Source organism: Diachasmimorpha longicaudata, chromosome 5 (genome assembly GCF_034640455.1).
Source record: "Diachasmimorpha longicaudata isolate KC_UGA_2023 chromosome 5, iyDiaLong2, whole genome shotgun sequence".
Classification (NCBI taxonomy): Eukaryota; Metazoa; Arthropoda; class Insecta; order Hymenoptera; family Braconidae; genus Diachasmimorpha; species Diachasmimorpha longicaudata.
In genome coordinates this window covers 595001-616578 of record NC_087229.1, presented here as the reverse complement: position 1 = coordinate 616578, position 21578 = coordinate 595001, and the positions used below count along the sequence as shown (strand labels likewise).

The window sequence follows — 21578 nt, the reverse complement described above, 5'->3', positions numbered from 1 at the left end:
TGTACATACTATACCTCATACAAATACGTATTTATGGGATCAAAAATCACTTCTTGTATCATGTTGTTTAATAAAAAAAATGTGAACGTAATGATATTCTCTTAAAAACATTAAAATACATAAAAGTATTTCTATATATCACATGATGTTACTGAATAATCGAAACAAAGGTTTGAAAAATCGCCAACTTTTATCAATGAAAAACCACGATAATGAAATGTTTTAAAAAATCACATTAATGTTGCTGTTTTTCATCAGTTTTGAAGGAACAAATTCTTCGTGTGAATGTTCCACGTGTTCGATCAGTCCACAAGAAAAATTATTGCACAGAAATTTACCGCTGAAGGATGATGTCACGACAATGGTACTGCTAGTGAGATTACCCTGAAATCCTTCTTTTGTGATCCTCAATACACGTGGAAGTAATATCAATCCGTGATGGTATTATCCCCTGACAATAACCACACAATCATTCTGTAACGTCTTCATATTAGGTTTCTCCTCGTGACGAAGAAGGAGAAATTTCTATGGGTCAGGAATTGATTACTCCGGGGTTGTGGATGAAATGATAGGCGTTGAATTCATTTTAAAACACATTTATTCAGTAGTATATACAGATGTACAGATACATGCGATATCAGGAGAACTATTTAATACGAAATTAAGAAAATTAATGCGGATATTATCTATTCAAATTAAAGGAAAAAATACTTTCGATTTCGATTATCGAAAATTAGGTTTTGTACATTTATTTACAGCTGTGGTTTTTTTACAGATTTTCGACGATGTGCAGATTGAACAAGGTAAATCAATATTGTACATTTATAAATATCGCTATAAGCTCGCAGTATTATTTTCTATGACTTAATTATTAAATATTTCAGGCGAAGAAATATTTCAGTTCCAATTATTTTGAATGTTTTTTTTATTTCGATAAAAAATCATATAATTTCCGGAAAAAATTACAATATCTTCATTAAGATTGCTGCATTGTCATTGAAATTTTACATTATTTATTTAAGTTTTATAGAAATTTTTCTTCGCCCAAATTTCTTCTCTGAAAGCTATCGATTCGCACTCACTTGAACATCATTTATTTGCGCGCTACAGCCTTCTTATCATAATTATAATCTTATCAATCAGCTACTTTACACGTTCTTGAACATTGCATTGATCCCCTCGCATCCTTCATTGATTTATTAACATAAATAATCAATTTACGAAATTACGAAACTTTCCAAATCAAACAGATTTTTCGTTTGATGAATTCTTAATTATTCTTACTTATCGAGATAACGAGCAGTCCTACCGCAAAAATATATAAAATCATTTTTGTTGGAAATTTAAAGAGCTAAAAAAAGATATCCACACATTTTTTCGTAAAACTGTTAGTTTTCGAACTCACATCGCAATTCGAAAAAATTAAAAATTGATGTGGAATTCTTCGTTATTTCGTTAGTGAATTATTCAATTACACATCGACTAGATTTCACATATTTGAACATTTTGTTATAGTTTTTCTATAGATAATATATTCATTTATTGACTAGGAAACAGACTAGATTGACAGATCAGTTGAACTGAATTAATGTGAATGATTTCCGGTGTGGAACACACTTATGTGAATATTATCAATAGACATAAATTATCATCTTATTCTACGTTTAATTAGCACAATCCATCGACTGGGTTGGATTTTTAATCTACGTTCTTTGGACTAGACAATACTCTTCCATTCAACACGGGTGGAATGAAAAAAATGGGGAAATCATAAAAAAATGAAACTAAAAATTCACGCATTTTGTTCAGTATAAAATATATTTCGGCGGTGGCTAACGTGAGACTTTTTACCAATATCTCTTGACAATTGCCCACAATCGTTTAGTGTAATTTCTATTCATTTAGCCTAAGAATCTTTGATGCTTCAGCTGTATGTCGGGAAGTTTGAGTTCCACGTTTCAGAAATCCTGATTAACTATTAAACTATTAGATAAGATTATCGTAATCGTAATCGTATAGTGACACATTTAGATCGAAATTCTAATGATATGCATTCGTAAAAATGAGCACACGTCTAGAGACAGGACTAGATTTTAAATGTTTTAATTTTGAAAAATAAATATATTCAATTTGTAAAGCTCATCAAACGAATCATCGAGATAATTCTTTTTTTTTTGGCATCCGATTTCTTACGACTAGACAAACTACTTACGATTTTTAATTATCAAATTTAAATGAACGACCTGCGCGTCATAATTTCAATCAATTTATTTTCGTAGCTTAAATGGGACACATTTTATATTCATTATCTCAGGGTCGACACAGCGAATTCCAATAAATTTTTCGTCATTTTTTTGATTAATTTATAATGTTATTAATGAGTCAGCATTTATTGGAATTTCCGATTTTTTGTAGAAATGTTCAACATTCAGAAGAATTTATTTTGTCTCATTTTTAGAGCCCATCACTATTTACGACTAGAATTTATAGTTACAAGGACTAGATACTTTCAAATATTAGAGCTGGGTAAAGAATTGAAAATTAAAAAAATGAACTAAAAATGAAAAAATTAATAAACAAATAAAATCGAATTCTCCGTCGATTGTAATGGCAAACGAAAATTCAATAAAGTAATTTTTTCAATTGCACTTCCGTTCGATTTCAACGAAACGAAATTTTAAAAAATCATCAGAAGCCCCTCACTACTCCACAGCAAATTAAAACCCTTCAATGCAGCAAAATACAATTTGAAATAATCAAATGAAAAATAATTTTTTTAAATAAACAAAAATTATCCCAATAAAACATTGAGCGACCCCAACCTCCAGTGAAAAAAAAAATTCAAAAAAACTCCCCAGCTCACCCCATAAAACATTTTGATTGTGCACTCACATACATCGAAAGCCGAAGAAGCCCCACGACTCTTACATCAGATCGAGTCCAAATCTCCAGTAGATGCCAGGTCTCCGTGGCAGAGGTCTCGCCGGAAATTGGTGTCAGGCGACGTCCCCCGCAGCCGAAGTGGTAGCAAGTGGTCCCCCTATTTTCCCCCCCAATCCACTATCCATACTGTCCCCGCTGGCCTCCGGATGTTGCGTCACCAGGTGCTTCCTCAACGCCGCCTGCCTGGAGAACTTGGCCTCGCACTTGCCGCAGGGAATTTCCCCAGCGGTCCCACCCGCGCCAGTCTCCCCTGTTGGAATTCTCGGCTTATGCCATCGCCTGTGTGACGCCAAATTAGCAGGACACGAGAATCGTTTGTCACACTCCGGACACCTGTACTCGACATGAGCAATTCTCGAGCACCTGTGCTGGGCCAGTTGGAAGGCATCTTCATGAAGATGACGGCACAATTTGCACTGGTAAGGGCCCAATCGATTCTCAATTTTCGCAAGTTCAGCGCGTGCCTCCTCGGTCACCTCGACGATATTAAAAGCAGGATCGATGTCACCAGTGACAACGGCCTCGTCGGGACCGAGGATGACAGTCCCAGAAACTGGACTGCTGGTGTCCTCGTCGAATTTCAATCGTCTCGCGTGTTTCTTCTTGGGTCGTTGGAGCCCTTTATCAAATACCGTGGACTTTGATGTTGATGATGTTGGTGTTACTGGTGTCTCATCCTCGTCACGTGGCCGACGTCGAGGGCACTGGGGTGGTGATGGTGTGCTGGGTGGTGTCATTGGTGCGTGGAGTTGGAGATGATGCTGCGGTGTCAGCAGTTGTTGTTGATAATTCGGCATTGATCGAAGATGCGGCGATGTCTGGGCCTTGGGAGGTGTCACCGGACTCGATGATGGGGTCCGGTACTCCTGGGGGATCTCCGGGTAGAGTGGTGACTTTGGCGCGTGATGCTTGTCATCGTGTTGGGCGTCCTCGTAGACGTAGGGACGCGGTGAGTCGAAGGCCCAGGGGCTGGGGTAGCTCTTCTCCGGGTAATCCTCGACGTCGTCCACCTCAATTGTCTCGGATTCATCGTTCGTTTGAGGTGTCGTTGAGGCGCACGGCTTCAGCGACAGGTCCAGGGGACTTGGGCTCACTGGTCTCGGTAGCTCCTGGTGTGGGAAGGTGTAGGGCGTCTCCAGGGGGACGAAACGCGTTACCGGTGGGTAGGGGTGCACCGTGTCACCGTAGTATCCACCGAGGTAGCACAGACTTGGCGCCGGCAGAAATGCCCGGGGAAGTGTGCTGTGCAGCATCTCAGGATGATTTTTTTGAACCGAAAAATTTTGAATTTTTTTTTTCTTTTTTTTTTTTTTTTTTTAATCGGGGAGAGGGTGGTTATGCTCCCATTATTATCACTACTCGCTAGCTCCTCGGCAGGTCTTCACCATGCAGGAGCCACTGAACGACTGAATGATCCGGGTGGCAATAGAATTTTAGGTCGGATCTCCCTCTCCGACGATTGCTCGACGTCGTTTGCTGGGAGAACATTGTGGGTGCTTTACGTATAGTTTCAAGCTCCGCCTTTCAACGATTGGAGGGGGGATTTTCATTGGTTGTACCACCTCCATCGAGCGCTGGGGGTTCAGGCAGTTGGACGGACAATGCCACGAGTCTAGGGGGTGATTTTACAGGGGTGGTAGAGACACTCCAGAGGTTCTCCATAGTTCCAAGAATGTCGACGATTTTTCTCGTGAATTTTTATCAGCGCACCGGGTCCACGGGGCGACGGAGGGGGACTGATTTTTGGAGAATGCCACAGACAGATTTTGATGGATTTAAAAAAAAATTATTCATTTAAAGGGCTGGAACCTCTGAGTTGGGTCATTCACGCTAAACTCATTTTATATTTTATGTACATTATTTTAATTTAATAGATTGAGCATTTTTAATTGATGGATTTTGCAGCGAATTTTGAATTTTAGGGAACATTTTGGGAATTTTTCATTCGGGTTTTTTCGATTGGGGGAGGATGCTTAGGATTTGAACACTTGTTTCCGTTGGGATGATAAGTTATGAAATTTTTTCCGAACTTCCCCCCCGTCAACCGAACATTTTTTATTAGAGAAATTACGCAGTTTTTATTTTTGGTATCGACTTGAAATTTTTTCAGCGATTTTTAAACACAACAATTTTTCAGAAAAAGTATTTCGGAAGTTCTCTAGTTATTTGAAATTTCGTGAATTTTTCAAATATCATTTTCCATAATCCATTTAAAAGATTCAAACATTTTTCCTATTTTTGTCAGTCAATCGAATACTTTTACTTAAACCAAAGGCTTGTTTTTAATTTCCGAAATTTTCTTCACAGATTTTTTAATAAAAAAATGTCAGTTAGAATTTCAGTTGAATACCAAAAATCAATTTAGTCCATTAGTTGCATTAATTCTTCACGCAGATATGAATTCTTCCTTTGAAAAACTACACTTTATTTCTGATAAAGAAATTTTCTACTCTCCCTATCGCCACTCAAACACGCAAATTTTTGTATTAAACTTCGCACAGGGGGTAATCATCCCCGGGTATTATGCATGAGCGTTAACCAATGTCCAACTTTATATCTTATGCATGAAAAAAGGGCATATGGCTTACGAGGGTAGCTACAACAAAAACTTGCATTATTGGAGAAACGTCTTTCGAGCCTTTTGTCTCTCGCCTGAGTCTATCATATTCAAATTGTCGTGCCTATCTATTATTACAACGTTCTTCATTCATGCGGGGAGACGAAAACTGCTGAATAATTTGGATGAATAATAAAGTACATGTTATTCGCTCTTCGAGGAAAATTTCTGTGAAATTTACTCAAATGTCTTCATACTGTCGTTTTCAATTAATTTTTCATCGATGACGAAATGTGAAATTTTGTTTTTCTTCGTGTCTCCTCAATTGCTCAATTGTCTTGGGGAACTCGTCGATTCCAGTGGTTAATCTGGGGGTCTCTGGGGGCCATCAGGGGCCGAACAATCAACGTCTAATTGGACGAGAGTCCTTGGGATGCTGTCAGGACCCTTGGTACCTTCTAGAGGTCTCTATTTTTTTAGATAAAACAAGATAACACCGACGTCATTATTGCTCGACAACAACAGCATCAAAGCAATTGCGCAGCACCAATAGCAATATTAAGTAAAAATTACGTATTTGTCTCTAATTCGAGAGCGAACTGGGCAAAATTACGATACTATCGCGTAAAATTTCCCCTATGAAAAGAAATATTCAGAAAAAGTTACGTGTTTTTTTGTAATTCCAGAATGAAGCGGGAAAAATGACGATGCTATGGTATAAATTTTCCCACACAGAGAGAAATATTTAGTAAAATTTACGTGGAAGTTTTATTTTTCCGAGTGAGAAGAAAGGTCCGATGAAAAGTACGAAGGGTCTAATGAAAACTACGGAAGGCTCCGGAGGTAAAAATTACGGAACTCTATTCATTATTTACGGAGCGTTTCGTACTTTTTATTGAAATTTTCCTAATTTTTATTGAATCTTTGTTGTCCCTCAGGACTCACGGCACTCTTTTTTTTTAACATTTGAAAGTTATTTATAAAGCTTGTCAGCTAGAAATTCATGATATATAGAATTAATGTCTGGACTGTATTGATTCATTTAGATTTTCAGGTCACAATCTTCGGACAATTTAGCGATGAGATCAATGATAGGGGGTCTAAGATCATGTTCAATGTTGACATTCAAAAGGGTAGGGTAAATGACGGAATTGTCACATAATTTTTACTCAACTTCTTTCTCCATCAATGCGATTCCGTAATCGGTGAGCGAAGTGAAAGTTCCGTAATTTTCACCGAATATTTCTCCGGATATTTGACTGTCAGTTGTCAGGACAGTGGCACTGAATACGATTGAAGTGGAGGATTTCTCGATGAATTTAAATTTATATCCTAATGTGAAGTTTCAGGGTCAAACGACACTGAATTTTCGATAAAATCTGGACTTTGTGATTGTTCTTCCTTGAATCGTATTCAGTGTCAAAATTTTTTAAAGCAAACAATGGATTTATCAGAATTTTTTGGTTTTCTGGTCATGTCAGAACAAAAAAGAACAGGAATTTACCGTTTAGCTGATTTTTGTATAAAATTTTTAATTACTCTGAATTTTCAGTGGAATTGCAACACGCTCAAAATTGACAAATTTCAATACAATAAATCCAGATCACAATTTTTAACAATCAATTCTGAATGTGATAAACTCGATTTTTAATCAGTTTTATTACCAATTCCCAAAATATTTTATTTTTCATTTTAGCTTTCATCATTCGAAATATGAAGTATATTATTACGCACCAGGGCAGTGATACCCAATCGTCCAATTTATCAATCATAACACTGTTATTAACGATAATAAATAACGAAAGATTTTCCATCAAGATTATTCAAAATAATTTCACCCAGCTATTTGTCAATTTCAGCCAAAATTTCGCGTTTCCCGGGGGAAAAATCTGATTGAATGCCTCACAACCTGCCATGTTATGTAAAGTGAATATTAATTACCAAATTATTGACTTTTGAGAAAGTCAAATAAATAAAATATTTGATGAAGCCTCTTATCAAATTTATTCAGTTTCTTAGCAATACACGCAACGTCCTTCACAAACAATTATGACACAATATAACAACGATGAACAATTCATCAATGCATTAATAGATATTAATATTCATATTAATATCCTCGTTAGGCAGATTTTTTATTTGTTAATCAAACATACTCTACGACATCAGCTAACAAAACATCATTCGATTCCTCTAATTTTATTAATTCTAAATTATTAGTTAAACCTACACAAACATTTTCTCATCACACTACCATTCAATCTTACAATTTCATTTATATGTATATTTCATAGATATAATTATAATTAAATTATACGTCTAAATAGACCTGTAACTATACATATAATTCAATAAAGCATTAATTTCATTATAAATTCTATAACGTAACTAATGCAAAACAAAGAAAAATCTTTGCAACATCAAAATAAATAAACTGAATTAAATTCATAATTTAACTCTAGAATTTAATAATTAATATTTTTTAATGTTCTAAAAGCATTAATATTTTGGCATTTTTGATGCACATTAGCCAAAGTAATTTGATGACTACAATACGGATTTGCGGTAGATTGAACGGTTGAGTACAGAGTGAAACACGGAGTGGTGAAAACCTTACAGTACAGGGGGTATAGGTAAGCTCTTGAAGTACAGGATATAACGGACCAAAAGCTATGGCATAGCTCGGATGGGTTCCTGCATATTTTATGCGATTTTAATGTGTTCCCGACTGATTCTCCAGTTGGTCTGGGGCAGAGGGACGAAGGGGGATGGCACAGACGATGCTCTAGTATCCCGAGGTAATCAGACCAGATATTTTATCCCTCTATCTACCACCCACTGGCTCACCTCTCACCATAACTGAGTGACTGACTGCGCTGTGATGCTGTAATCGGCTTACAGAACAAACCCGGTCTCTGCATCTCTTGGATCCACCTCGGATGTGGTAACTTTGACCGATGGAATCATCATCGACGGTCCTAGTATCCTGGGACCATTGGCTGGTGTGGCAGCGGCTGGAAAAAATTTATGCGTGAAAATACTCTTGGGGAAGTAAAGCGTATGGAAATGATTAATTAAACATACAAATGCCATCACCCGGTCTACCCGGTTGCTGTTTGTCGATGGAATACAGGGGAATATGAACCCTCGCCGTAGGCCAGGATGTGCATTATTGTATTGAGTTACATTAAACACACGTATGGCTACATTATGCTCCTAGTAGGTATTCTATTTATTAATGGGGTGATGATGCGTTATCATTTCCGGAAATATGATTGTTCGAGTCAATGAGAATAATTGGCTTTTATTATTGATTTTGGAAGGAAGGTTCTGGTGAATAAAAGTCTGAAATATTTGGTGGAAGGACAATAAGTTTTGGAGGAAAAATTATGAAGTGATCATTCGGTTATTTATGTGAAAATGAGAAATTTTTTTTTCGGTTGGCGATGAATATTTATACACGTAGGAAGGTGTTTAATGTTTTTATAAATGATTTTTAATCATTTAGGAGACTTAAGCGTGATTTATCCAGAGGTTATTTTAGTAGCGAAGTGTTACATTATGATGAGTTAAACCGAAATTTTCGGTAATTGTGCATTCACCTCATAAACCAGTGATTTTAGGAGAAAATGTTGAAAGATCTCTTTCGTACCTGATGAAATTTTCTACAAAAAATTCTTTAGAGATTTTTTCATAAAATACCTTGTTTCGGAGATCAATGCTCAAGTATGGAAAATTTCAAATTCGACTTATAGTTTATCATTTTGCTACTTAAATGATTAATTTTATTTTGTTATTCTATTTCATTTTGCTTCAAATTAAATTGCCTTGCTTTCGACTGGAAGCTTTTATCATTTTTATTTTCAAAATTTCGGGCTCCGGGTGTCCCGTCACCCCTCGGTCTCCCCTATTCTTGAACTTATCTCGGTGAAGTCAATCGGAATTTCTCAGTGAGTGCGCATTTCCAGTTAATTTTTGACTGCCATGATTCATTAAGCTGAGTTTTGAGTCTTTCATGGTCGCCCGTATCACTCATTATGGCTTCTGGGTGGACCATGATTGTCTGGTCGTCATAATCAAGGCTAGGCCGCTCCGATACTGTAGCTTTCCGTTCTAAGGAACTTCCTATAACCCCTCTGGCCATTGGATTGGAGTAGCTAATGTAGTGGGGGCTATTCCAATCAATAAAAATCGGCTCAATTAGGCAGCTCATCAATTAAAAAATAATCAATTGATTCTGATGAGTACATTCACAGATGCACTGATCAAACGAGGCATTAAATTTCTGATAAACCAATTACTCTTTTTAAAATAATTTTTAACGCAGATCTTTCGTCAATTTATTTAAATTTACAACAAGCATTATAAAAAGACTATTTACAAAGAGATCTTTAATTTACACATGAACCCTTTCAATGAATTAAATAAATGTGGTGAATTTCTAATCGAATACTTTTCCATTTAAAATAATTTCTTCCCAGATGAACGTTCCATTTCAACTTTTGACTTCTTCGTCGCCTTCGGAGTAATTCCCGCCGGAAGCTTCCTCTTCCTCGCCAGTTTCCCCTTCTCCCTCCCCTCGTCATCGTCACCATCCCCTTCTTCAGTCTCCCCATTCACCGATGGGCTCAAATGACTAAAAACAAAATTTGCCCCTTTCTTGGGTGCCAGCCCAACGACATCAGCTTGTTTGGTCATTACAGCAAGTCTTGCGAGTACCTCATCACCCCTCGACAGGAAGGATCCCCTCTTCGCCGCGGTATTCACAATTCTCGAGGCCTTTAAACTACACTGCATCAACTCTGAAGCAGATCTCGGAACAATCGTCTTCCTCACGATCTCTGTCCTGCTCGCTGCCTCCAGGACACTAGTGTGATTCCTCTTCAAGGCCCTCAGACCAAGTGAAAAAAGCTGTCCCCCTCCCAGTTCGCTGTCACCCTCCTCCCTGCTTTTCTCCTCCAGGAATTTCTGCCTCTCCAACCTCAGCTTCCTCCACTCCAGCTCATTATCCCCCTCGTGAATCTCCTCCTCTCCCGCATCCTCTTCATTCGTCGGTGCGTCCTCCAATCCAATCTTATCTATATTCTTCCACCTGAACTTCCTCTCACGCCCCTGGCCATCCTCATGTAGATCTCCATCGTCGAATAACATCTCCTTCAGCATCCTCACGTCCCTTTTGTCCTCGTCCATCACCTGCCTAGCATGGATCTTCCCAATCTGGTTCCTCACCAGGGTCTCGTCGATTTCCTCAGTATCAGCCTCTTCCGCTTCATACGTGTCCAGATCCCTCTCGTCCTCGTCCTCAGAACCCCACTCACTCTCACTCAATTCAGCTTCTGCCTCTAGATAATTAGCAGCGACTTTCTTGATGTCCTTCTTCGGAACAATCATCACTTCATTCTCCTCCGAATCATAATCCACGAATTTCTCGTCTTCGGGCTCGCCTTCAAGTTCAGATTCATCAGAGGAATATTTCTCCTTGTCAAACTCATCTTCGTCGTCAGACAGCACCAGTTTATTAACTTTCTTTTTTTTCCCATCATTCATGTTCTTCCTGTCGTGGGGGGCCGTGTTCTCCTCATCTTCTGAGGACGAGGCGATGTCTAGGGGATTCCTAGGGACCTCTTCATCTAATGCATTAGGTTCGGGAATTTTTACCGGTTCATCATCAAACGTCAGTCTCAAATCGTCGTCAGGGTCTTGTCGATCGTTATCTGGGACTTCAGGCTGAGTTGCAAAAGTCCCAGAACACAGTCCTATCAACTGACTGTCCGTCACCTTTTCTGATGACACGGGGTCCATCAGTCCCTTCAAATTGGGTTTCGTACTGCTCTGAGTATTGACGTCGTCGTCTGGGAATCTCCCAGAGCACAAGTCGAACAGATCCGCATCGTTAACTGGACTCGTATCCTGTTCGAATAGTTTATTCTTCACAGACTCCAATTCACCAGTCAGAGACAATGGCTTTGGGCTAGTCAGGGTGATGAGAGGGGAAAAATCTGATGTCTGAGTGTTTGAGAAGAGATTTTTCGATGCTGAAGCAGACTGCGAAGTCAACTGACTGAACTCCGATAAAGGAGAGCCCAAAGACAGTGGTTTTTTCATCGCTGATGGGGTCTTGCAGGTTTGACTGGCCTGCGTGGAGTTAACCTCCTCTTCATCAGCAAAAATATCTACATCTGTATTCGTCCTTTCGAAAGGCTTCTTGGAAGAACTGGCATCATCGTTTTCCTCGTCAGAATCATCCTCCAACTGAATTATTCTGCTAAACTTCTTCGATTTGTTTAATTCATCTCCCTCTTCGTCTTCTTTTTCAGCCTCGTCTTCCTGTTCCTCTTCATTTTCATCATCAGCCTCTTCATCCTCTCCATTTTCATCACTCTGATCTTCATTCTCATCATCACTAATATCATCATCGCCACTAACTTCTGCCTCATCATCCTCGAATGCACTCCTCTTCCTCTCCTTGTCCTCAACGAGAACGTCATCCTCCTCAGGTTCACTTTCCCCTTCCTCCTCATCATCAACCGTCATTACCTTCTCCTCATCGTCGTCCTCCTCTTCATCATCCTCCAAGGCCTCCACCTCCCTCTCCCTCAACTTCCACTCCTCATTCCTCTTAACCGCCATCTTCTTCTCCAACTCCTCCTTCAGCCTCAATAATTTAGCTCCTGGTTTGTTCAACTCACTGTCCTCATACCTGTCTCCTTTCGTTTTATACGACAACGTGTCCCTGATGATCTTCAAACCACTGGGAGTCACCTCTGTATTCAGAATGGTCACCTCAGAATCTTTATCCTCATTCTTGGCAACTGCTGCGTGCTTCGTGAAAAATCTATCGACTAGACTGTCAACAGCTGCTTTATCTGGTCTCGATACATGCGTCAAGTCAATCATCATTCCTGGATTTCCCCTGAGCTTGGGCTCCTTTGTTGCGTTCAGCAGAACAGCTTTCTTGATGATCTGAGGAGCTGGGGGTGGGGCTAGAATGGTTATTGGCATTTGAGGGGTCACGAAATCATTCCTCTCCTCCTCGGCACTGCTCTTTTGAAGGGAAGGCCCGTGATCATGACTATCATTTCTCTCGGTATCTTCCTCTACCTCCTTGTCTTCCATAGATTTACCAACATCCTCAGGCTTCTTCAGAGGACAATGCCTGACATTGATTTTCATAAACTCCTTGTTGGGTACCAGAGGAGTCTCTGAGATAGCAAAGTCTTCTGATTTTCCATTTTCTTCACAAGTTATCTCTTTCAGGGGCTCCAGAGATCCCTCAAGTGTCTCTGCCGGCTCCCCTGGACTCTCTGAAGCTCCAAGGATGTCCTCGGGAGATTCTCCAGGAATTGTCAAACCAACTCGAGACTCTAAATCCAATACATGTTTATTTTCTGAAGGCGTGCCTGCGCCTTCGTCAAAACCATCATCAAACAACTTTCGGGGGACGCTGGCCTCCTTCAGCCCTCGTTTGAACTCCTTCTGGGGAAGATTCCCCTCCTCATCTGTCCTCTCTTCCAGCGTGTCACCTGGAGGACCTGGAGATGCTCCTTCCATGAATAATTTCCTTGGAACTCCAAACTCTAGGGATCCATTATGAATGATTTGCTGTCTGTTGTGGACGTCCACCTTCTGGAGTTTCTGAGTTTCCTCAATCGATTGTTTCTCTGGTTCTGGTGGTGGGGGGAGTTCCTCCTGGTCATCTAGGTCTTCCTCGGAGTCTGATGATTTGTAAAAAATCTCAGCTTCTTTCTCCTTCTCTTTCAGCACTTGATTTACTATGGAAGCTGAGATTTTTAATCTACTAGCTGTTGTGGTGGCTTTAGGAAGAGCTGCCGAAATTTTCTTTCGACTCAGGAAGTCGTCCAAAGTTCGCTGCTTGGGTCTGTGGTAAGGAAGACAGACTGACGACTCTCGGATTAAACGCTGGGTTTCACTTCTGATCCTGTTTAGGGCGTCGTCTTTTGCTGCCCGCTTTGACTGGTTTATTGGTTTTTTGACATTTTTCGACTTTTTTGGACTGGAATTGCGGCGAGGGGGCTCTTCCTCGTTACAGTCAGGGCGGGGAGATTCTTCTTCTGACTCAGAGTCGATTAAACTCGATATCTTCGTTGATTTCTGCAATTTAATCGTTAGGGAAGGATTACATAGAATTTAATTAGATGTCGATGTTGTTAAAGTTTAAGAATAAAAATGGTAAATCAACTTTTTCTTCCTCTAATTCGTGACAGGTTGATTTTTGTTATTATAGATTATATACTGTGGAAGACAGGGAAGGGGAAAATATAAAAACTAGGGATAGTATAGATCAAGACTAAATAAATAATGATTGGAGCAATAACACGTGCCTTGTTATAAAGCAATTTTGTTATAAAGTAAAAATATCACAGAAAAATTATTTTTATTACTGTTTGAAAGTATCACAGAAAAACGGAATTATGATATCATACGTGTTTGTCATAGAATATTGACATATTGTTTGAAATGATGGACAAGTAGACATGTCAAAAATGAACATTTTAATGGGTAAAAAATGCCAATTCGTTTAAGACGATTACATGCTGATCATAATGTGATGGATCATGCATTCCTCTTTTCGCAGTCAGAGATGATGTCTTAATTACATGAATTCGGCTTCACTATTTCGATTAATTTAGACGAGCCGTTCAATTATTTATTAGAATTCAATTCTAATTTATATGAAGAGATTCGCTTTTTGTCTCTACACAAGAATAAAACTCTTAACAAGAACTCCTTCCAAAATCATTTACATTCTTGGGGGCTCCATTTCGATTATGAAGAAATGAAAATCTTCACATAAATCTACCCCTTCCTAAATTAGAATTAAATTCTAATGAGAAAAAAAGCTCTTTCTAATTGAATCGAAAAAGTGGAAACCAATTTGTACAAGGAGAACAACAGCTCTGATTCCATAACGATGAATCCTTTATAAAAGTCAACATTTATCTCTAATAATGGAGTTGAAATAATAAGTAGGTGCGATGATAAACAATCCTTTAAACTAATCTCTTGAACAATCAACGAGAATTATCTGACTACTCTTACATTCAGTATCTTTAGATAAGTTGACTAAATATACTAATGGGAATTTAAAGGTTTTATTTGACACAAGACGACCAAGTGAGTTAAGTTTACTTAAAATCAGTGGTGCGTCATTAGGGGCAACTGAAATGCATTCTTCTTCGACACATTACAAAACATGATCACATAACAACGATAATATCATAACTGCGTTTTCTTATGATATTTCTATTCCATAACAAGATTGATCTTCAACGCTGCAGCGCTAATTGCTCTGAAACGAGAGCGTTATTGTGGCTCTATTTGTGTTTAAGGGAAAATCATCGAAATGAAAATCGAAACAAATATCAAACCCCTTGCTTTTTTTTTTAAATGGAATGTGGGCATTAGTTTATGAAAAAGAATTATTGAAGGACCTTCAAGGAATTTTTATCATGTCGTCTTATGTGAAATGTATTCCTACTTTCCCAGTCAAACATTACAAAATTTCCTTGTCTCTCATAGCCTTTACCCCTTCACCTCGACTCTGAAGCTTTTTTATTTCAAAATATTCCATTATTTATTATGAACATTCCCAAATCTTAGAATCATGTTTTTTTCAATCACAGTGAAGGTAAAATCACCAAAGTGCATTTTCTAAAAATACCTCCACCAAAAATTCCCCTTCCACAAAGATAAATTGCTAAAGCTTCTTACGTGGTTCAGTTGTTCTGTCACTGGAGTTGTATTATCCTCCCCCTGGACATGATGATCTGAATCAGAATCACTCTCTACCCTAACCTTGGAGAATCCACTCTTCGCCCTTTTGACCCTGCCCAAGGTATCGTCGTCGCTGTCATCATCTTTGCTACCATTTCCCATTTTTTCAAGAGGTTCATCCTCGGAGTCACTGTTAAAAATTACTCGCGATCGTTTTCCATTTCGGGGCTTGTCAGGCATGACCTCATCTTTATCATCATCATGTCCACTAGAAGGTGCTTCATCAGGATGAACTGTTGCAGCTTCACTAGTTGAAGCTGGAGAATTGTTTTCCATATCAACTGGAGCATCTAAAAGAACATCCCACTGACTTTAAACCCATGAAGATGATATTTTCACACGTTGATCGATCAAGATCCAGGCATTGTCACCTGGAGAATATAATTTTGCACCTGGGTAAGTGGTAATGTCATTATTCTCACCTGATTTATCCCCAGAGTCGGCTGGTGTGTCCTCCGGGACTTGCTCCATTTTGGAGTAATTAAAAAACACAAGTTTATTGGATAATTTTGGGAGAATTAGAATGAATCAACTTCCACGAGCACAAACATCCCAATCATCTTCGTCAGCTGAGAAATCCCGCCAAAACGTGCTCTACCACATGATACAGATGTCGCTGCGTTGTCCAGATGACGCGAGCGCATACTGGTAACGTATCGACTGCTGCCATTACAAATTTCGGACGATAAAAAATTTAAAATTTTCGAAATTGAAATGAACATGAGAATGGCCTAGCGTTACGTCTGATATAGATACTGAGAGAAAAATTTAGTAAAAACGAAATGATTATTCTTTGACTCAATGACTCAGTCTTGTTCAATAGTGCCAACGGAATAATTAATTGCTGTAACAAAACATGTCAGCACTTTTAGAGGACTTTATGATTGAACTGTTTGCTTCAATCGTCGATTCCGAGGACTCCACACTGATTTGGTACTCATTCGGATTCCCTGAGTGTTTTATCGAATTTTAATAGTTATTTGAATGTATCGTCTTTTATTGATCTGGAAACTTGTTGTAGGCGATATCAATGAGATCGCATGCAATAAAATATTTTAATGACCCATTTTCAACGGAATATTTCATTATCTGCGCTCTATTGGAAACTCACTGTGAAAATGAAAAATTAAAACGGTGAAACGATAGAATTCTATTTTGATACGAACGAATATGCATCGAAGATGATGTATTTCACAAAATCTACGATATTGTTCACTCAGTGTAACAATAATTGGAATAATCATTCTGGACTAGAGAACGATTGATGCTTAGTAATTTTGTTCAAATTGACATCGAATCAAATAGCGGTTTTGTTTCATTAATTCAGTTATTGATTCTAAAATATGGAATGCATGTGGGGTATTCCGTGCTAACTCGACCAGTCCGTGACTTCGACCTCTCCGATTTGATCTGCGATTTTTTATGTGATCAATCTACTTCAAAAAGGCACTCGAGATTGTTCTCAGATTATTTCTATTATTAAGTTATTTCTCGATCTTGAAATCCATTTGAAAAATTTGCCACATTTTTTGCAAATTATGTAAATTATTTTTGATTTTGTGGAAGTTGAGTTGTTTCATCTTTTAAAGTAGCTCTACCCTCAGGTCGGTATCTTACCGACCGAATACGTAGTTTTCAATATTTTCAGTTGCCAAATTTTCCAACCAATTGCAAAAGTGAAATTCGAAAAAATGCACACATGGTCACTACTACCTAATTTAAATTTCGGAGAGTTTTTATATTTTTGTAAATATTTTATTCTTAAAAACAAATAATAGAACTTGTTTATTGTCTGGTGGATTATCTTTCACGAAAGGTCAAAAAAATCCCTTGATTTTACGTCCAGTGATAAAAAATTCAGATTATAATCTTCGACTGCAACGAAAATGTTGATTTTCCTATAAATATTGTTAACTTCTGATTTTTCAACTTTTTTTTAACCAGAAACGTTAATTAACTTGCGGAAAAAATTGCAATTTGAAATGTGATTGAGTTTTCTAACAATTCACTCTAATTCTTTATAATCTTTGAAATTACTAAAAGGGTTTCGTTAAACGGCTGTAAAAATAACTCAAAAAAAAAAATCTGAAAAACTCTGTAGTGTTTTTTACCCAGACAGATCATCTGAAAAATAGCGGACCAAATCGTCGAGGTCGAGGTCAGGAAACCTGGTCGGTTTGGCCTCAAATGCTCCATATAGTTACTCATTCTCAATCATCGCCCCGTTTTCGAAGAAACTTCTGCAAAGCCACCAAGGCTTTCTCATCCAGTATTTCCATAAAAGACCATAACTATTATTTAATTAAATCAAATTGAATAAATTTAATCAATCTTATGAATTTAATTAAATTAATCTAATGTACTGAATTTTATAGATTTAATTAAATTAATTTTGCTTGATTTTACTGTTGAACCTTGACATTTTTCGAATCCATCTCCAAGAAAAAAGGCTTTCCGACTTGGAGATACTCCCCTGCATCAATAATGTCAGGGAATCGGGTCAGTTCCCCAAATTCGATGGCTTTCGAAATTCCAATTATAAATATTTCACCTAATCGTGCCCTCCTCGAATCCACACTCCCAATTTATCGAACGAATACCCCACAGTTCAGGGCGTATCTCGTCTAATTATAACTCATTCTGGTAGAGAGTCTCAGGGGCCTTGTAAGGCTTGGCCCCAGCTGAGTAGCTCCACGTCTCCACGAGAGTATCACCGATCCCCGATGTGTCTCTCACCCCTCTCCGCCCCAACCACATTCACATCTCTATTTTTACTATTTCTTAATTCGTCTCTCGCCAGCTTCTTCAGCGTATGCTCACATTATTCCCCACTTGACTCGAGCATTTGGTCTTGTCGTAAACTTGGACATGTGGCAGGCACTTGTGCTGGAAATCTGCGTGGGGTCAATTTTTTTCCCAGGGCATCTGATTTTTCAGGACCATCAAGGGAGGAAGAACGAAAGAGCGAGGGTGGGTGGGAGCACTACGAGAGGAGCATTCCCTTCGCAAATCACTGGCTTCAACGTTTTCTTAATATACAATAAGTTTTATTATAATTATTATTTATAAGGATATGATAAGAAGAACGACATTAGGCTGGACAACAATATGAGCCAGCGAGTGACAGATGTTGGATGTTGGATGGCATGCGTTTGCTTCTTTTATCTTTGGTGGTGTTGTTTATTCTTATAATTATATGAATGCTAATCATTGAGATTCTTTCGTGTTGTGATTGATTGAACGGGCATCGGAGATGCATCGATGGATCGACGGGGTGGGGCAACTGTCGGTGTTATTTGTCCCCTTTTGTCGTACTGACGAGTTGAGGACTAAATAATAAATTATTAGGGTTAATAACAAATAATCATGTTGTATAAACTACAGAGTACGGTACAGTCTGATAAATGTGTGTTATAAAGGCACTTGAGTAGTTTTTTTTTCGTAAAAGTAAAATTTTAGAGTCCATCCTGATTGTCGGCTGATTTGTTACCCCTTTTGTGATGTTAATTAGCATGTGGTGTTACTCTCCTGGCTGGTGATGATTCTCAGGATAAGATTATCTCCTCCGGTTGATGAATGGCTGATTTTCAATGGATATGTTTGGGGAATCTTTTTATTTATTGCTTTAATGAAGCTGGAGGTCGGTGGGAGATGATTTAGAAGCACTTGCGGTGAACAATGCCAGGGCCGGACTCGTCGTACTCCTGTTTGGAGATCCACATCTGCTGGAAGGTAGAGAGGGAGGCGAGGATTGAGCCACCGATCCAGACGGAGTATTTCCTCTCTGGGGGAGCGATGATCTTGATCTTGATGGTTGAGGGAGCGAGGGCGGTAATCTCCTTCTGCATGCGGTCAGCAATACCTGGGTACATGGTGGTACCACCGGAGAGTACGGTGTTGGCGTACAAGTCCTTACGGATGTCGACGTCGCACTTCATGATGGAGTTGTAGACGGTCTCGTGGATACCGCAGGATTCCATACCCAAGAAGGATGGCTGGAAGAGAGCCTCGGGGCAACGGAACCTCTCGTTACCGATGGTGATCACCTAGAAATTCGTTAGATTTTTCGTTAGAGGGTTTCGAGAGCGAACTTTGACGTTACTATTAGTCATTATTTAGAGGGATTTTTACCTGTCCGTCGGGAAGCTCGTAGCTCTTCTCGAGGGAGGTGCTGGCGGCGGCGGTGGCCATTTCCTGTTCAAAGTCCAGGGCGACATAGCAGAGTTTCTCCTTGATGTCACGGACAATTTCACGCTCAGCTGTAGTGGTGAAGGAGTATCCTCTCTCGGTGAGGATCTTCATGAGGTAGTCGGTCAAGTCACGACCAGCCAAGTCCAGACGGAGAATGGCGTGGGGGAGGGCGTAACCTTCATAGATGGGAACAGTGTGGGATACACCATCTCCAGAGTCCAGGACAATACCAGTGGTACGACCTGAGGCGTACAGGGAGAGGACAGCCTGGATGGCGACATACATGGCTGGGCTGTTGAAGGTTTCGAACATGATCTGGGTCATCTTCTCACGGTTAGCCTTTGGGTTGAGGGGAGCCTCTGTGAGGAGGACTGGGTGTTCCTCAGGGGCAACACGGAGTTCATTGTAGAAAGTGTGATGCCAGATCTTTTCCATATCATCCCAGTTGGTGATGATACCGTGCTCAATTGGGTATTTCAGAGTGAGGATACCTCTCTTGCTCTGGGCCTCATCTCCTACATATGAGTCTTTTTGTCCCATACCGACCATCACTCCCTATTACCATCAACCAATTATTAATAGGAGGACGTGATATTAGAAATTACCCAAAAAAATTGACGACAAAATCGAATAAAAGTTCTCCCTTACCTGATGACGGGGACGTCCCACAATGCTCGGGAACACAGCGCGAGGAGCATCATCTCCAGCAAATCCAGCTTTGCACATACCGGACCCATTGTCCACGACCAACGCCGCAACATCATCGTCACACATCTTGATTGATTTTTAGGTTCTGCGATGAAAATAAAAATATCATAAATACTAATTTCCATGAACAAACCTACAATCACTCCCCCCAAACTTGAACACTTTCTCAATCTCCGAAAAAAATGGTTAAACCAAAAACAGCCGTTTGACAATGGAATACGGCATATCGATTGCTCTATCGATACCTCCAACTCGATCGATTACCCCATCAAACCACTCACATCGATCCCTGTTCACACAGTTTGGGGCAGCTAAATGCCATAAACTACCCCCTACCCATCACAAATCAACACAGTATCTCCACCGCGAATAAATCGAGTGCAAACGAGCGAATAAAAAAAAATTCTTAACGATTTAAACGATCGAATAAATGTTAATGGTGTTGTATGTACCGTTAAGAAATGTAAAAAATCGTTGACGCGCTGAAGGCGTTCGTCTTCCAAGGGACCAAGCAGCGAGTGGCGGACTGACGGCGATGTGGGGTCCCTTTATCCATATTCGTCTGAGCCAAAAATAACGATCCGCCCCTTACATGGAAATCTACTGCCACGCTATACCCCCTATACTCTCGCCAACGTCTAGCCACAGGTCCTTAGTAAGCCCTAAGTGATAAAGCGAGATGGAAGAAAATCAACGTAGTGTTCACGTCGACGAACCCTAGTACGTCGACGCCCCCTGAATCCAAATAAGGCGCCTGATGCCCCACCATTATTCCATTTGGCTTTCGAAAAGCTCGGCAATGTACTAGACCAAGAATTAAAAGCTCATTCTCCCTCTTTTTCGCGATAATATCGGACAAGAGACTACCCCTAGACGGCAACATCCCGACGACGTTCATTTGCGTGGTTTCAATCGTACGGGTACGATAAAATTAATCCTCGTGATTTTGCCATGAAATTATAACATTTTTCGCTGAATTCGAAAGGACAAAGGGTCGCCGAATATTTGGGATTTATTGTAACATGGGACAAAAGCTATTTTTGTTATCATGACGAAGGGAATCAGTGAATTGGAAAAAATATATGGAGCCTCTTGGCTTTTTTTTCTTTCTCAACTTGAAAATAAATGCGGGGGGTAATTCTGTGCAACATTAGCCCACTCGACTTCCAGACAACATCCGAAGACGACATGTGTGGAGAGCTCGGAGCATCTGGGTTGCAAGACCCCGGGAAAGAATTGACATCATATGGTAAAAAAAAGTTTATGGTGAAGACCTCTGCTATTTGTTTTGTCCCCAGGAGTTTGTCGCATGATTTTGTAGATTTGGAGGATTGCATTCATTGAATGAAGGCAATTCCATTGATAGTTATCGTGATAATTATTG

The 21578-nt window shown here is 39.4% G+C and overlaps 3 protein-coding genes and 1 long non-coding RNA gene across 4 annotated transcripts in view; 1 reads left to right on the top strand and 3 right to left on the bottom strand.

Moving 5' to 3' along the window:
- Positions 1-589: 589 nt before the first annotated feature.
- On the bottom strand, positions 590-4548 carry LOC135162285 (transcription factor egl-46-like). Its single transcript, XM_064120552.1, has one exon. It carries the CDS (start codon positions 4194-4196, stop codon positions 2997-2999), a length of 1200 nt encoding a protein of 399 aa, XP_063976622.1. The 5' UTR covers positions 4197-4548; the 3' UTR covers positions 590-2996.
- Positions 4549-9803: 5255 nt separating this feature from the next.
- LOC135162143 (claspin) lies at positions 9804-15855 on the bottom strand. The gene is made up of 3 exons (XM_064120313.1): positions 15718-15855; positions 15233-15585; positions 9804-13612 (listed from the first exon to the last, which is right to left on the bottom strand). The coding sequence occupies exons 1-3, from the start codon at positions 15764-15766 to the stop codon at positions 9962-9964; spliced, it is 4053 nt and encodes a 1350-aa protein (XP_063976383.1). The 5' UTR covers positions 15767-15855; the 3' UTR covers positions 9804-9961.
- Positions 15856-18320: 2465 nt separating this feature from the next.
- LOC135162699 (actin, muscle) lies at positions 18321-20807 on the bottom strand. The gene is made up of 4 exons (XM_064121451.1): positions 20647-20807; positions 20135-20279; positions 19427-20041; positions 18321-19341 (listed from the first exon to the last, which is right to left on the bottom strand). The coding sequence occupies exons 2-4, from the start codon at positions 20258-20260 to the stop codon at positions 18952-18954; spliced, it is 1131 nt and encodes a 376-aa protein (XP_063977521.1). The 5' UTR covers positions 20261-20279; positions 20647-20807; the 3' UTR covers positions 18321-18951.
- A 178-nt stretch (positions 20808-20985) lies between these two features.
- The window catches only part of LOC135162704 (uncharacterized), a 6431-nt gene continuing 5838 nt past the window's right edge, over positions 20986-21578 (top strand). The window contains exon 1 of the long non-coding RNA XR_010298999.1: positions 20986-21443. This is a non-coding gene — a long non-coding RNA (uncharacterized LOC135162704). The remainder of the gene's footprint in view (positions 21444-21578) is intronic.

Bases quoted from the DNA above. Each gene is read 5' to 3' on its own strand.
- LOC135162285 (XM_064120552.1), bottom strand. From the start codon at position 4,196: ATGCTGCACAGCACACTTCCCCGGGCATTTCTGCCGGCGCCAAGTCTG.
- LOC135162143 (XM_064120313.1), bottom strand. From the start codon at position 15,766: ATGGAGCAAGTCCCGGAGGACACACCAGCCGACTCTGGGGATAAATCA. The intron at 15,586-15,717 runs GTGAGAATAATG...ATGTTCTTTTAG, and splicing joins CGACTCTGGGGATAAATCAG to ATGCTCCAGTTGATATGGAA. The intron at 13,613-15,232 runs GTAAGAAGCTTT...ATTAAATTGCAG, and splicing joins TGACAGAACAACTGAACCAC to AAATCAACGAAGATATCGAG.
- LOC135162699 (XM_064121451.1), bottom strand. From the start codon at position 20,260: ATGTGTGACGATGATGTTGCGGCGTTGGTCGTGGACAATGGGTCCGGT. The intron at 20,042-20,134 runs GTAAGGGAGAAC...TGATGGTAATAG, and splicing joins TGGGACGTCCCCGTCATCAG to GGAGTGATGGTCGGTATGGG. The intron at 19,342-19,426 runs GTAAAAATCCCT...ACGAATTTCTAG, and splicing joins ACGAGCTTCCCGACGGACAG to GTGATCACCATCGGTAACGA.